General features: G+C 39.7%; 1 protein-coding gene across 1 annotated transcript; it reads right to left on the bottom strand.

The window, feature by feature from the left end:
- Nucleotides 1-7,730: 7,730 nt before the first annotated feature.
- Nucleotides 7,731-16,875, bottom strand: NDUFC1 (NADH:ubiquinone oxidoreductase subunit C1). The gene is made up of 5 exons (XM_045552262.1): nucleotides 16,287-16,875; nucleotides 11,724-11,949; nucleotides 11,042-11,145; nucleotides 9,076-9,155; nucleotides 7,731-7,884 (listed from the first exon to the last, which is right to left on the bottom strand). The coding sequence occupies exons 2-4, from the start codon at nucleotides 11,788-11,790 to the stop codon at nucleotides 9,096-9,098; spliced, it is 231 nt and encodes a 76-aa protein (XP_045408218.1). The 5' UTR covers nucleotides 11,791-11,949; nucleotides 16,287-16,875; the 3' UTR covers nucleotides 7,731-7,884; nucleotides 9,076-9,095.
- Nucleotides 16,876-16,930: the final 55 nt, after the last annotated feature.

Genomic DNA, 16,930 nt, shown 5'->3' with positions numbered 1-16,930 from the left:
ATAATCCCTTATGTATGTTTGGCACTTGACAGTTTGTAAAGCACTTTCATATATATCCCTTTTAATTCTCACTCCAACCCTCTGAGGGAGGTGGCAATTATTCCCTTTAGCAAATGACACCAACAGGTAGTGGGGAGAATGTCCAAGGATTTATTTACCTATGGTCATGATTTTTTTTTTAAAAGAAGAACACGATCATAGTATTTCTAGCTCCAAGTTCTCCTGGCATGTAACAGGCACAATATTTGTTCATTTGCTTTGTGAATGAATATTTCTCAGAAGTTATAGTCCTGAACCCAATTCCAATAATATTTTAACATATTCTCACACAAAGAGTACAAGTCAATGATCAGGCCGGTTTTTCTGGATAGCATAGTTAGCTACACTTAGTGATTAAATACTTAACAAGGGCAAGTATGTAATGCCAAGTAGGTAATCTGTAGTTAGTAAGGGGTCAAGTTTAGACTTCCAAGCAACACAAGAAGGGACTAGATATCCAGACCATCCAAGAAGTTGGTAGTCTTGAAAGAGCAAAACACAGATTATTAGTATGCTTGCTACATTTGACCAGCATCAAGTACACATCCTCTGGCAATTTGTAATTAACTACTTCACTGATGGTGTAGAATGTTTAATGAACTGCCAGCTGCTGGTATAGACTGACAAATCAAACCATGTTCACCTACCACTATGGCTCATTCTTTCCTGAATTTTTACTTTTCAGAGACAGAAAATAGTCAAAGGCAGTAAAGGATGCATTATATTGTTATTTAATATGTTGTAAGCATTAAATCTTAAGGCTCCCCTAAAAATGTTCTGAGTAAACATTTGTAAATTATGACTCCCAGGATACTGTTCTAAGCTTCCCTTTAGAATTCAATTGTAGGATCAGAGTCTGGTATAGTCTGAGGTCTTCTGGATCACCCCCAGGTTCCACAGTAGCCACCCAACCTCCATCAGTCAAACTGTATATTAGATGCTGTCAAAATGTTTATAATATGCTAGGGATTGTGCTAGATGCTGAGGATTCATGTAAGATAATTTATCTTACAAATATTTATCAGGTATCTATTATGTGATAATCACTGTTCCAGGGCTTTCTTCAATGAACAAATAAGATTTCTGCTGTCACTCACAGAGGTTATAGTTTCAGGTTAAAGAGACATGGAAGCACATCTTTTCTCAGGGGTAGCTGCCAAGCCCACCATCAATGGGGTCAGTGATCACAAAGAATCCTCTGATCAAGTATCCATAATAAATGCAGTCTAAGGGCTTTGACCAAAATCAAATTGGTTTAAACAATGCAAAAATAATGTATATGTATATAAGGCTTTAAAAACTTTCCCCAAAGCATTGTCATATCTATTTAACAATCCTAAGGCAGTGGGGGAATGTTGATTATCCCTGTATTACATATGAGAAAACTGAGGTAGTACAATACTGTGGTTAAGAGCATGAGTTTGGGAATCACATACCTGGTCTGATTTGCTGGTCTAAGTAAAATGTGGATAATTTCTTTATTCATAGGTTTGATGTGAGCCCTAAAGCACATTACATAAAAATGCGCTCAGCTAGTTGGAGAAGGCAGTGCTAAATTCAGACTTCCAGCCTAAGCTCAAGGCTCCCCTGCTACTTTCTGCACCTTTCAGTGTGGCACGTGACGGGAGTCATTGTATTCTACCATCTCTTACTAGATGGTAGGGTCCAGTGGGGGGCATATCATGCTCTCTAGGTTGGATGTGGCCATCCCAGCTGGGAGATAAAAGAACCTTGAGATAAATAGTGCCACTTCTCCCAATTATTTTCTTAGTTAAAAGCTCATGTGTCGCAGGTTGAAGAGAATTTCTCTCTACTCTACTGCTCCTGTAGGATAGGTGGCTTTCCATTTTAAAGACAAACTCTTTTCACATCTTGATGAAACATTTCCCAAAAGAGGACATGCCCTCAGGTTGTCAAATTCACTCTGTAGCAAGCTGTTTCTCCCAAACTCAAGAGAATTTTAATATTAGGTCTTTGCTGTAAAAGACTCTGTAAGGCTCAGGCAATAGCTTCCCAGCTGTTAGTCACATTGTTTATATAACGTTGCCCTTGAGCACACCCTTGACATTTTTCTTGGTCTGGATGGAAAAACAATCCAGGGTCAGAGGTAACTCAGTTTGCCTTAGATGAGTTCCACCTAACTGTGATTGTTGACAAAGATGATATCAGTCTTGAAACATACTCTAAGAGTCCTCTGCTGGCAATATTAATTATACTTTCAAGATTTAAGTGCTATATAACTAAAGGCAATTTCCAAAGACTGATTTGCTAGACTCCACAGAAAACTAGAAATAGCTAAGTTTTTCTTAACACTCAATGCTCAGGCTTTAACTGTATGTTTTGACAGATCAATATTGATATAAATTGAAACAATTTAGAAGAGTATCTAGGATGACAAATTGGCAAGCAATTAAGAAAGTCCTGATAAGCATCCTTTTGAGGGTAGAAACTATTTAGATAAAATGAAGGAGAAAAGGTAATCAACATGGTAAATTCTTAAACTGTTCTTCAAGGTCACTCAGTACTCACCCCATCTATTCACCACTTTCTCTTCTGCAGCAAAATAAACATGAGATTTCCTAACACTTCTATATATTTTCCTAAGGCTATAGCAAATTACTACAAACTGAGATGGCTTAAAACAACAGAAATTTATTCTCTAAAAATTCTGGAGGCCAGAAGCCTGAAATTAAGGTGTTGACAGGGCCGTTTCCCCTCTAAAACCTATACAGGAGAATCTGTCTTTGCCTTTTTTAGCTTTTGCTGTTTGCCGGCAATCCTTGGCTTATAGATTCAGCACTCCTATCTCTGCCTCCATCAACACATCACCATCTTATCCCTATATGTCTGTGTCTCTTCTTTTAAATATGTCAGTCATATTGGATTAAGGGCCCACCCTACTCCAGTATGAACACTAATTACATTTGCAATGAACCTATTTTCAAATAGTCACTTTTTGAGGTACTAGGAGGGAGGCTAGGACTTCAGCATATCTTTTAGGGGGACACACTTCAACCTTTAACAGCTTCTTTATTTTTTAGAGACAGGGTCTTGCTCTGTCACCCAGGCTGGAGTGCAGTGGCATGATCATAGCTCACTGCAACCTCAAACTCCTGGCTTCAAGTGATCCTGCCTCAGCCTCCCAAGCAGCTGGGACTATAAGCACGTGCTACCCACACCTGGCTGATTTTTTTTTTCCCCCATAGAGATAGCAGGTCTTGCTATGTTCCCCAGGCTGGTCTCAAACTGCTGGTCTCAAGTAACCCGCTCACCTCAGCCTTCCAAAGTGCTGGGATTACAGGTATATGCCACCACACTGGGCCCCAACATTTAACAACTTCTTACACTAGAAACTTAGTTCATACAGCCTGTTTTTTCCATGGCAACTTAAGAAAACAATTTAAATGACTACCTCATGGACACTAAATCTTAAGACAGGTCTACCTGATTTTGACCTAATAAAAAACTTGACTGTACCTGACACATGATTTTGTCTGCATCCTCTTTTACATGGAAACTCTCCTTTTACGTTATTACTGGAGTCATCCTCTGCCATAGTTAATTCTAAATTTTTCTGGGGAATTTAGATTCAGAATGATTCTTGCTCAGTCCAGCTACTCTCTTGAATTGAGAGGTAACTTGGAAATTATTTGCTGTGGCCTTCTCTTTATAATGTGGATTGGGGAAGAGAAGTTCCATGTGCAAAGGAAATAAAGCAGATGCACAGATTATGAGCCAAGAACAAGAGTCTCGATAACATTTGACTCCCGGGCTCAGGTGCATTCCTGTTCTTGGGGTCTGTGAGTTACTCTGCATCCTCATAACTTTTTACGCAAACATAGCTTGAGGCTGGGCATGGTGGCTCATGCCTGTAATCTTAGCACTTTGAGAAGCCAAGACAGGAGTATCACTTGAGGCCAGGAGTTCGAGACCAGCCTGAGCAACATAGCAAGACCTCATCTCTACAAAAAATTAAAAAATCAGGTAGGCATGGTGGTATGTGCTTATAGTCCCAGCTACTCAGAAGGCTGAGGCAGGAGGATCACTTCAGTCTAGGAATGAAAGGTTGCAGTGAGCTATGACAATACCATTGCACTCTAGTGCCACTAACAGAGTAAGACTGTCCAAAAAAAGAAAAAGAAAAGAAATTAAAAAAATTCAGTCACACTAGCTATATTCCAGATTGTAAACAGCCACATGTAGCTAGTGGCTACTGTATTGGATACCATAGAAGATGTTTCCATCATTGTGGAAAATTCTTTTGGATAGCCCTGGTCTTCATGAATGGCTCCCCTGGACTTAAACAGGAACAATCAAGAGGAAGATCCACAAAGCATAGCTCTATTTTCAAAGCCTGACGCACACTAGATAGTGCTTACTAAAGGTACATTTTATTTTCTCCTAAGGCTGTAAGTTTCTAAAATTTCTAGTGTCATACATTTTTCCATTCCCTTTAGATATGTGAATTTTTAAGTGTTTCTTTTAGTGAAGAGTGCCCTAAATAGGGAGTTGATACCTGACCTCTTTGTCTCTATCACTTTGTGACAGTATTAGCTTAACGTTGCTGCTAAAACGAACTTAGTGGTTTAAAACAATATAAATTTATTATCTCAGTTTTGTAGGTGAAAAATCTGACACAGGTCTCACTCAGCTGAAATCAAGGTGCCAACAGGACTGTGTTCCTTTCCAGAGGTTCTAGGGCAGAATTCATTTCCTTGACATTCCTTGGCTGTTGGGCTTCTTCCATCTTCAAAGAAGCAATGGCAGGTTGAGTCTTTCTCACATCACATTAACTCTGACACAGTCTTGCATTTCCCTCTTCCACTTATAAGGACCCTTGGGATTACACTGGGCCTAAATAGATAATCCAAGATAATCTCCCCCACTCCACATCAGCTGATTAGCAAACTTAATTCCATGTGCAACTTTTTTTTTTGAGACAGAGTCTCACTCTGTTCCCCGGGCTAGAGTGCCATGGCGTCAGCCTAGCTCACAGCAACCTCAAACTCCTGGGCTCAAGCGATCCTCCTGCCTCAGCCTCCCGAGTAGCTGGGACTACAGGCATGCACCACCATGCCCGGCTAATTTTTTTGTATATATTTTAGTTGTTTGGCTAATTTCTTTCTATTTTTAGTAGAGACGGGGTCTCGCTCTTGCTCAGGCTGGTCTCGAACTCCTGAGCTCAAACGATCCACCCACCTCGGCCTCCCAGAGTGCTAGGATTACAGGCGTGAGCCACCACACCCGGCCCCATGTGCAACTTTAACTCCCCTTTGTCACATAACCTAACATATATGTATGTTCTAGGGAGTAGGATATGAACATCTTGGTGGTCCATTATTCTATCTATCAGAGTGAAGTTGGGCAAATCACTCATCACCTCTGGTTTTTGCATTTATAAAGTTATGAGCCTGGTGTATAGGCTCTCCAAGGTCCTTTCCAGCTTTAACAGCTAGGACTCCAAACTGACAAAAATTAATGGTTACTATTAACAATAGCTGGTCTTTCATTGAATTTGGACTAAATCATTATTATTAAATAATGTAACTCTGAATTAATGTTCAGAAGTGACTTCCAGAGATACTGAATTGTGATTTTCCCAGAATAAGTGTTGGCCAGAGCCCAAAACACAGACAAAACCAATTACAAGGCAATGGACTTTTCTACTTACTATCAGAATAGAGACATAAATAATGACTTTTAAAATGTATGGTATACTAAGTATTTAAATTACAAGTTAACGAAGTGGCATATAAATAAAGGCTTTGATGAAGGTCAAATGATATACAGTTGACCTCTGAACAACATGGTTTTGAACTTCATGGGTCCACTTATACATGGATTTTCTTCTGCCTTTGCCACCTGAGACAGCAAGACCAACTCCCCCCCTTCCTCCTCAGCCTATTCAACATGAAAATGATGAGGATGAATACCTTTATGATGATCCACTTGCACTTAATGAATATTTTCTCTTCCTTATGATTTTCTTAATAACATTATTTTTCTTTAGCTTACTTTTTTTATTTATATATTTTTAGAAACAGGGTCTTGCTCTGTTCCCCAGCTTTAAGTACAGTGGCACAATCACAGCTCACTGCAGCCTCTAACTCCTAGGCCCAAGATATCCTCCTGCCTCAGCCTCCTAAGTAGCTGGGACTACAGGTACATGGTAGTATGTCTGTTTATGTTATCAGTAAGGCTTCCAGCCAACGACAGGCTATTAATAGTTAAGTTCTGAGAAAATCAAAAGTTATATGTGGGCTGAGCCCAGTGACTCATGCCTGTAATCCTAGCACTCTTGGATGCCAAGGTGGGAGGATCGCTTGAGGTCAGGAGTTTGAGACCAGCCTGAGCAAGAGACCGTCTCTACAAAAAAACACAAAAATTAGCTGGGTGTAGTGGCATGTGCCTGTGGTCTCAGCTACTTGGGAGGCTGAGGCAGGAGGATCGCTTAAGCCCAGAAGTTTGAGGTTGCACTGAGCTATGATGATACCACTATACTCTAGCAGGCAACACAGTGAGACTGTGTCTCAAAAAAAAAAAAACAAAACGTTGTATATGAATTGACTGCTTGTGTGGGGGAGGGGTTGTCAGTACCCTTAACCCCTACATTGTTTAAGGGTCAATTATATATTTTAAATTTTGTCTATTAATCTTCACCTCTCCCCCGCTTCTAAAAAATCAATTTGCTAAATCATTGGATGAAAGTCATACAAGCAAATAGGGACAACAAACTTCATGTTGCCATGACAGTGAGTAAAAACAATCTCCCAAATGAAAATCATTCAAATTGAAGGAAATAATCAGAAGAATTTCTGGTAACAGGATTCAACTTTACCATTTAACTTAACAAAATGTCTCGTCTTAGAAGAAAATAATCTCTGGGTTCTTTTGTATTTTGAGGAATAAACTAGTTATGTATCCTTGATATACTAAAGAGTAAGTGTTTTGATTAGAAATTAAAAGTTGATAAAAGGAGTAAATCTTTCAGCACTGATTTTTTTTTTTTTTTGAGACAGAGTCTCACTCTGTTGCCCAGGCTACAGTGCTATGGCGTCAGCCTAGCTCACAGGAACCTCAAACTTCTGGGCTTAAGTGATCCTCCTGCCTCAGCCTCCCGAGTAGCTGGGCTACAGGCAGGCGCCACCATGCCCAGCTAATTTTTTATATATATATATTTAGTAGTCCAGCTAATTTCTTTCTTTTTTTTTTTTTTCAGACAGAGTCTCGCTCTGTTGCCTGGGCTAGAGTGCCATGGCATCAGCCTAGCTCACAGCAACCTCAAAACTCCTGGGCTTAAGCAATCCTTCTGCCTCAGCCTCCTGAGTAGCTGGGACTACAGGCATGTGCCACCATGCCCGGCTAATTTTTTTCTATATATATTTTTAGCTGTCCAGATTATTTCTTTGTATTTTTAGTAGAGACGGGGGTCTCACTCTTGATGAGGCTGGTCTCGAACTCCTGACCTCGAGCAATCCTCCCGCCTCGGCCTCCCAGAGTGCGAAGATTACAGGCACGAGCCACCGCACCCGGCCTGATTTTTTTAGTTCATCTCTGTAACAGGTTTTCTTACCAACGTGTCCTTAATTACCACTGATCCTATCATCAGATGGTGTCTTCCATATTGAAATACTTCTAATAATTCACCTTAGAATCAACATTTCCTACATGTTGTCACAATATGCATTATCTCAAGAATATAGTAGTTTTATTTTTTTTCATTTAATGATGCAAAACACAAATGCTGACTTTACGTATATTCACGTGTAACTTTTTCTTTCACATTTACAACTCAACAGACGAGTGAATCCAGAGGAACTGCTACAATCACTATATGGAGCATACCTATAATGAAGAGGGAAAAAAATTAAATTATAGCACTTACCAGCAGAAATAATATTAGAATTAAACCATTCTGAATAATTCACCTTAAAGCATCAGAAAAAGTCTAGAAAACAAATCCATAAAGAATACCAATATCTCATTTTATTTAAGTTTTAACAAAAAATATGTTATCTGAACTATGAAAGAATAGCAAAGGCTAGCTGGTTTTGATTTAAATGCTTATTTTATTTTTACCTCTTAATTGGCTGACTGGAGTAGTGAAATGGGGAAGGTGGTAATAGAAAAAATAATCACAAGATTTGGATAATCAACTCTAAAGAGCTAAGTTTTAGAGTTATTAAAACGAAGTATAGTTTGCGATCATTATTTATCATACAGCAGATATAAATTATTAATATCTACTTTAATCAATCCAATCATGAAAGTTTAAGATTTTTAAGAGTGATTTTTCACTTTACAAAAGGAATATAGGATTTCTTTAAAAGGGTTTGCAGAAATACAGTTAATGTATATATGGTATATTTATATGTATGCAATACACATATATTAAGTGTATGTATTTTATATGTATAAAATAAAGTCAATCTCTCTTTTAAATCATAGAGTATGCTATTTTGTTCACTGCTAGTTTTACCAGGGATTGTCCAATTGGATGTTAGTTGTAGTGACAATCATATAAAATGGTCATGCAGAAAAAACTTTAAAAACCTATTACCCTTATACATTCACCAATTCTACAACTAAACTCCTAGATGGGCCAGGTATTTGGCAAATTGCTGAGTACATGACAATTAATAAAACAGACAGGGTTTCTGTTCTCATGGAATTCATACTCAAGTGTGGAACATGCCAAATAGATATTAAGAAATACATACACAAGTAATGATAACTTGTCATAAGTGCTATAAAAGCAAGGGATAAGGCACTATTAGGTTTAAGAAAATAATTTTAGTTTCATTCTTAAACATAACTTTCTTTGAACACAGAGTCAAAGAATAATGATTAAAACTAATTATGCTAAAAGATGTTTCAGGCAAGGTATTAAAAATTCATAAATTTGTCACAGACAGGAATATGGGTGCTAAAAAGTATAAACGTAATTAAAAAATCAGTTTGTTTTTTTTTACAGTATTTAAAAACAGGTCAAATAAACTTGCATAATCTGTTCATCCTATAAAATTGTATACTTACTATATTAGTATTTCAAAAGCTTATTCCAACCCATTTCTTCTTTTATACTCTAAAACATCTTCGTGATGTTGTTTGATGAGCTGTAAGTAGTTAACATTTAAAGTCAGAAATGTAATCTTTCTGGCAACTTAAATAGGAGGCTAACTAATGATGCTTATATTTTACAAGAGGAATAAGGATAGATAAAAATAAATACAACTATTCCAGTTAGAAACAAAAGGCTAAGAGATCCAAAAATCCAAAAACCATGAATGGTATACACTTGGTCATCACAATTTGACATACTACATTTGAGAAGGCAGCCCTTAAAAGATTAAATTCAACTTCTGCCAAAAAAAGTTACTTCATTTGGTGGGTAATAAATGTGACAAAATGCCTTACCACAGAGCGGCTAGTGATACACCAGAACTTGGTTATTATATGGGGTCCAGGCTGGTTGGTGGGTATGTGTTATACTTCTAATCTGAGAAGTCTGATACTGACTGAATGACTAACACCGCCCCCAGCCCCTGCTATATGTGTATTAATTAGATGTCAAGAAGGAAAGCCATTTTCTTAGAACCACTGCCTGACAGAATATGCAACTGGAACAATGGTTGATATATGATGACATTCACAGCAATCAAAAATCCAATTTCAATCACAGTGCTCTCAACAGCAATTTTTTTTTTTTTTGAGACAGAGTCTCGCTTTGTTGCCCAGGCTAGAGTGAGTGCCGTGGAGTCAGCCTAGCTCACAGCAACCTCAAACTCCTGGGCTTAAGCGATCCTACTGCCTCAGCCTCCCGAGTAGCTGGGACTACAGGCATGTGCCACCATGCCCGGCTAATTTTTTCTATATATATTTTTAGTTGGCCAGATAATTTATTTCTATTTTTAGTAGAGACGGGGGTCTCGCTCAGGCTGGTCTCGAACTCCTGACCTCGAGCGATCCACCCGCCTCGGCCTCCCAGAGGGCTAGGATTACAGGCGTGAGCCACCGCGCCCGGCCTTCTCAACAGCAATTAAGCTGCTTTTTAGGAAAAATCTGAAGAATGTATAAAATTTCATTATAAAAAACATTATTGAAAAGGAAGAGTTACTGCTGTTAAGTTTTAAGTGACTTCCAAAATCTCTTAGCTCTTTTAAAGTCAAAGTTCTGAACTACTTTAAGGAGAAAATCCAAATAAGAGATCTAAGAGTTAGAGGTGGGGGGGCCAGTGGAGGAAGCCCCAAACTCATTATATACAAAAAAATTTTTAAATACTAATATAGTAGATACTTTGAGTCAACTTTTAGAAATAATTTTATCTCTACAAACACAGTGTTTCACAGTAGTTATGTGGCCTCTGAGGTCAGAGAGAACTGGGTTCAGCAAGCTGATTTCTCCAGATGTGTTTCTTCATCTTAAAGCATTAACAATAATGGTATGTATTTTATGTACACTACATAGAGCTCTTGACATGATTAAATGAGAGTTTACATGTGAAGCATTTGGCATAAAGATTTTTTAAAAAGTCTGCCACACACTAAGTACAATTTCCAACAATGTATTTGTACAAACGTTGATTAAAATGTAATGTTTTGCAAGTCTACTGGCATTTAATTTGTACAATTTGTTCACTGCTGGTTTGTTCCTATGGCATCTGGAAAAGGTGCCTTCATAAAACCCCAACCAGCCTCAAATCTTATTAAGAAATAAATATAACTAATATTTAGTAAAACTGCCATTCTTCACAAAACCATGCTAACAATGACAAACAGAAATTTCAGCGTCATCATACTTTGTCAATGCCACTGAAATTGTAATTTCTTTTAATTTCTTGAGATTTCCCAAGAAATGTTATTAGTGATTACATAAATTTCCTATTGTTATGGGAGTTTTACTCCCATATAACCAAACAGCACCATTCTCAATCTCACACTGACTGCTGTCTCGTTCTCCCACTGTGTTGGGGTCTCAAGACATATGAGAGTAAAGTACTTACATAGACCCACATAAAGACGGTGGTGCCCACGGTCAACCCAACTTTCAGCCAGTCAGGTTTGTCATTCGGCGGCTCCCGCACGTAGAACTTTGACCGCGCTGAAGCTGAAATGGGACAGAGTCTGTAAATCTGCAACTTACAGCCTTGTAAGAAAAAACCTAACATTTACATGTGTATTATCTCATTTAATTATCCCTTCAACGCCCCTCCCCCCCAACACACACAGTCAAGGAAACAGAGGTTCAGAGAGGTCAGGTCACTCGCTCAGCGCCACCAGCAGAGCCAGAGAGGACGCTCCTGTCCTGCCAGATACCTTCCAAGCCTGGTTTAAGGGCTTGCGGACCCTCCGACCACTCGGGAGTGGGCGGGTAGGAGGCGCCCCAGGGAGGGTCTCCCGTCTCCCAGACTGCGCCACCGCACCTGCAGAGTTGGGAAAGGGGGGACCCAAAGCCCATTCTCAGAAGCCAAAAGGGGTCAGGCGGCACTTGGAAAAAGGTTGGCGGCAGGATAAGGGGAGCGGACAATCCCGGGTAGGGGCAGGCGTGGGCTCCGGGCCGCCAGTCCGCGAAGGTCATCGCAGGACGAGCCCGGGCCCTTGCCGCCTCCTACCCCTGCGGGCCGGGTCCGCCCTGGGAAGGGTGGTATCAGGGTCGAGTCGGCCTGCACGAACAGGGACACTCACAGCCGCTTGGGAGCCTGGCGGGGGCCCGCAGCCGTGAGAAGGGACGCAGCAATGCGGACGCCGCCATCTTGCCGGGCCCAGCTCCGTCGCCCTGGGAGTCGGCGCCGGACCGAGCGCCCCCTGGCGGGCGGAAGTGCGGGACTCGACGGCCCAGCGACAGAGTTCCGCGGGGAAGACGACGCGAGTCCCAGTTATGGCAGGTTTCCTAGCACCCCCGGTCTTCTGTCTGTAAAGCGGTTAGGAAGGAAATGATTGGGGGGGAAAAACCCACCAAAAAAGTACATCTACTTCTCTGTCCTTTGAGAGTTCATTTTCACTCCCTTCCCGGGGACACTTATCAAGGAGTTTACTATTAATAAAAGCTTCCAACGTGAGCCAGAAAACTGAAAATCAAGTGTGCTGAATAATAACTAGCATTTAAATTGAATTCTGTATTCCAGGCACGGTGCATTAATGTGTCATACGGTTTACCTTCATTGTCTTAGTTCAGCTTCACAACGATCACGTGACATGCCGTGATTATTAGCAAATTTACAGGTGAAGCTCAAAGACGATAGCTACTTATCCAAGGTGACACATTATACCTTATATTTGAAAAGATATCTTAACAATTCTTTTTTTTTTTTTTGAGACAGAGTCTCACTCTGTTGCCCGGGCTAGAGTGAGTGCCGTGGTGTCAGCCTCGCTCACAGCAACCTCAAACACCTGGGCTTAAGCAATCCTCCTGCCTCAGCCTCCCGAGTAGCTGGGACTACAGGCATGCACCACCATGCCCGGCTAATTTTTTCTATATATATGTAGAAAAATATATAGATATATCCTTTTTTTTTTTTAGTTGGCCAGATAATTTCTTTGTATTTTTAGTGGAGACGGGGGGGGGGGGGGGGGGTCCTCACTCTTGCTGAGGCTGGTCTCGAACTCCTGACCTCGAGTGATCCACCCGCCTCGGCCTCCCAGAGTGCTGGGATTACAGGCGTGAGCCACCACGCCCGGCCTATCTTAACAATTCTTAAAGTCCATTTACACTCAGAATCATAATGAAACCTCACAATCCTGTTAAACAGAATTTCCGTACTTTAGGAGTTAAAGTGCCCTGAAGGGCCCAAGATCACACAGCTGGCAGAGGCTGGGATTCAGTTTGAGGTCTTCTGTCTCTAGACCTAGTAATTTTTGCTAGCCCACCTAACAAAGCTGGACCGCCCCTGAGGGCATAAGATGTAGATCAGAGTTCAAACCTCTACTCCTGTTTATCACTTTTTAGATGTATGAGTTTTAGGCAAATTACTTAACCTCTCTATGCTTCGATTTTACAACTGTAACATCCTATAGCGCCATCGGGAACCTTAGAAAATGTCTGGTAGTAGTAAACAACTTGTTTGGTTTTGCCTATTAAAGACGTTCTGGCAGCACTCTGGGAGGCCCAGGCGGGAGGATAGCTTGTGGTCAAGAGTTCAAGACCAGTCTGAGAAGAGCAAGACCCCATCTCTGCTAAAAATAGGAAAAAATATTAGAAAAAATTAGCTGGGCGTGGTGGTGCATACCTGTAGTCCCAACTACTTGGGAGGCTGAGGCAGGAGGATGGCTGTAGCCCAGGAATTTGAGGTTGCTGTGAGCTAGGCTGATGCCACGGCATTCACCAAGGCAACAGAGTGAGACTCTGTCTCAAAAAAAAAAATAAATAAATAAAAATAAAGACATCCTTCTGACCAGGAGGTTCTATCTTGCACAACTGAGCCGGATTTTGGTGCATTCAATTCTCAGTTCAATCTGATGTCTAAAGATCATAGAAAAATATGTATAGGTAACAGAGATAATAAATTTTGACCCTTTAAAACTAATCCTTTAAACTTAATGCCATTTAGGTTAATTTTAAAAGCAAAACAAATGTTAGCAAATCTTTTTTTCCTTCTATGTTTTCTTTAGCAATGTTCTTTTAAAATCTTTTTTAACAAAAAATTACTGACCAAAGAGTAAAATAATTGTGCTATGTTTTCTGGCTCATTTTTACATGCAAATGATGGCTAACTGTATTGCTAAATTGTGAGTCATTTTACTTCGTAAGCTAGTTTGAGCCTCCTGGAGTCATGCTCAAGTAAGCAAACCACCCAACTCATGTGCTGAGTCAGTTGTTGGTTCTTAACTTAGTGGCTTCTTGTCCACTCAGCAACCTGTCAGTTGTATATCCTTTCTACACCATCTTTTGGAAGCTTGTCCTGACGAAACTTTTGCTAGTATCCAACAAGTTGAAACAGAAGCCACATTTAGTCAGAGTAGTTTAGTCAGAGTATACAGAACCAGTAAGCAAATTACTAATTTCAGTACTGCTGTTGGGAAAGGCTGTTTTGTTCTTTTTTCAGAGCTTTGGTCCCTATGTCCTTTTACTATTATATATTTTGGGAAAGTGATGATGAAATATAAGCACGTTTCTCTCAGCATGTTAGAGCTGATGGAAACTTACACTTGGAGTATCCAGCTGTACGTGAAACTCCATCTTGAAAAGAATCCTGATGAAGCAATTCCAACCAGGAGCTAATGGCTGATATTTTGGTAGAAGTTGCTTCATAACATTCATTTAGCATTTTCAGAATTTGAACGCTAAAACCTTATTCATGACTCAGGTGAAGAGAGGGGGATTCGAGTTAGCAGCTAGAAAATCAAAGTTTTAGCCCTAGATTTTTCTGCTGGAAAACATCTTACTGACCTCACATCTCCCAGGAACGGTTAAAAAAGAGCAAGAGTTGAACACAGTATAAAATGCAAAACTACCATATATATGTTTATGGATTTATGATGCATGAGAATACTACAGATCAAATTCAGGACCTGGAGAGGGATGGACCTCCTGATGTATTCACAAGTTTTTATTTAAAAAAAAAAGTCATAAGTGATAGTAAAATGTTAACATTTGTTGAATCTAGGTGACAGGCCAGGAGCAATGGTTCATGCCTATAATCCCAGCACTTTGAGAGACCAAGGCGGGAAGATTGCTTGAGGCCAGGAGTCTGAGACCAACCTGGGCAACACTGCAAGACCCCACCTCTGCAAGAAATAAAAAAAATTAGCTGGCCATGGTGGCGATTGCCTGCAGTCCTAGCTACTTGGGAGGCTGAGCCAGGAGGATCACTTGAGCCTTGGAGGTGGAGGTTGCAGTCAGCTGTGATCATGCCACTTCACTCCAGGCTTTCATAAAAAACAAAACAAAACAAAACAAACGACAACAAACAAAAAAACCTAGGTGACAAATACATAGATTTATTTTATAGTTTTTCATAAAATCTAAATAATAAGATGTAAAATTCTCAATAGAGAACATCTTACATATATGAAGATAAGAAATTTCATTCTCCGTATCCCTTTTGTACAATTAAAACTGGCAAGGTAAATGATTTTATTTATTTATGGTTAATCATTTTAGAGGTGGCATTTTGACCATAGTGATATGCAAGTGCATGTGGTAATATGAATGAATTATTATCATCATTATCATCATCATCAGCAGCAGATAGCCTTGGATACGATATCTTCCTGGAAGCCTAGCTGTCAGTAAGAGCAAAACTCAAATTAAATGGGATCTCTATCAAATAGTAGTGATCAGAGTAGATATTTTATTGTTGAGTTCAGGCTATCAAGTCACTGACTGTGTGGCCAGACTGTTATCTAGGAAATAAATCAGAAAATTGTTAAATCAGTTGAGTGCTCATGGAGACAGCCCAAAGGAATTTGCCACACTATATTGCTGACTCATTTAATCAGGTACTCCGCTTTTGGTGGAAACTACTGTTTTTTTCAAGGCAAGAAATTTTCTTCCTCTGAAGGGAAAAATAGAATATTATTTACAGGAGAAATTTAGGAAACCATAGCAAATAATACTGCTGTCGGACTTTTGGATATGAAGCCAGAGATTTGGAAACCTCTTAATAGCTAAGCTAAAATTATCACCTGCAGTTAGACAATTTTTCTATCTTTTAACAGTTCAGATAGTTGAAAGACATCTTAGGACAGTGAATTTTGCAGGTTATCACTATATAACAACTTTTAAAAAATGAATTCTAAACTTGTTCTTAGTTTTAAATATATAAAAATCTGAAAGTTAAAAAACTGGCCACATTTCAAAACTGAAACATAGTTTCCTGTAGATACAATTTTCTTAAACGTTGAAGAGAGATCACAGAATTGAAGGAAATTCCAGGAATTGACTGCTAAAACCACATTTATGATTCAGGTGAAGGGAGAGGGCAATCAAGATAGCAGCTAGAAAAACTCAAGTTTTAGTCTCAGATTTTTACCCTTGGAAACATCTTTCTCAACTCACACCTTTGGGGTCAGGGGTTAAAGAAGAGCAATTTGAAAACTGTAAAATATCTTTGTAAAGAAGAGCAAAACTACTGCAAATATATTGTTTAATGATTCATAATGCAAAGATGCCACAGATCTAATTCAGGAGTTAGAAAGAGATAAAAAAACAAGGGCAAAAAATGGCTCAGATGACTTGAAAATTTTTAGATCATCAAAGGAATGCCACTTTGAAAAAGTTTTAGTATAGCTGTTAATGAAATGACTTACATTTTTGGAAGGGGTCCGATTCAGCATCTAGTCTGACCTTGCTCACTAGAGCAGTATGCTGTATCTTTGCAAGATGTTCTTTGGCTTCTGAAATTTGAAAATTTCTGGTAATGGGGAGTTCAACAAGTCACAATATTAAACACTAACTTGAAGCCAGTTCCAGTAGTGTCCTTTCACTCTCCAATACCCCCAAGGTGACTCATCTGGCAGGTCTGTCAACTCTGCATTGTATGGCCTCAACAAAGAAATAAAAACACACACTTCAACCTTCAGAGGCTCCTTTGGTAGTACAAATATATCACTTCGGATCTGGCTGACTGCCTTTCCAGGCTCATCTTAATGTTCGCCAAATCATCGATACCTCAGTCAGCCAGACACATTTAATCGGTCAAGCTCTTTCACGCTTTTCGGACTTCATTGAGGCCCTTCCTCTCCGTATCTGTCCACAAGTTCCCACTGCAGTAAAGACTTTTTCATTTTCCCTTCCTCCTCTGCTCCTTAATTAGGCACTTCGTCCATGATCAAATACAGCGCTTCTTGAACACCAACACCTGCATCTTAGCACTTTAGGCTCAAACTATGATCACACAGTGTTTGAGAGTCTACCCAATGAATGAAAGGCAATCCAGTAGCACGAAGGAGCA

Source organism: Lemur catta, chromosome 5 (assembly GCF_020740605.2).
Source record: "Lemur catta isolate mLemCat1 chromosome 5, mLemCat1.pri, whole genome shotgun sequence".
NCBI lineage: Eukaryota > Metazoa > Chordata > Mammalia > Primates > Lemuridae > Lemur > Lemur catta.
This window is presented reverse-complemented; position numbering and strand designations above follow the sequence as displayed.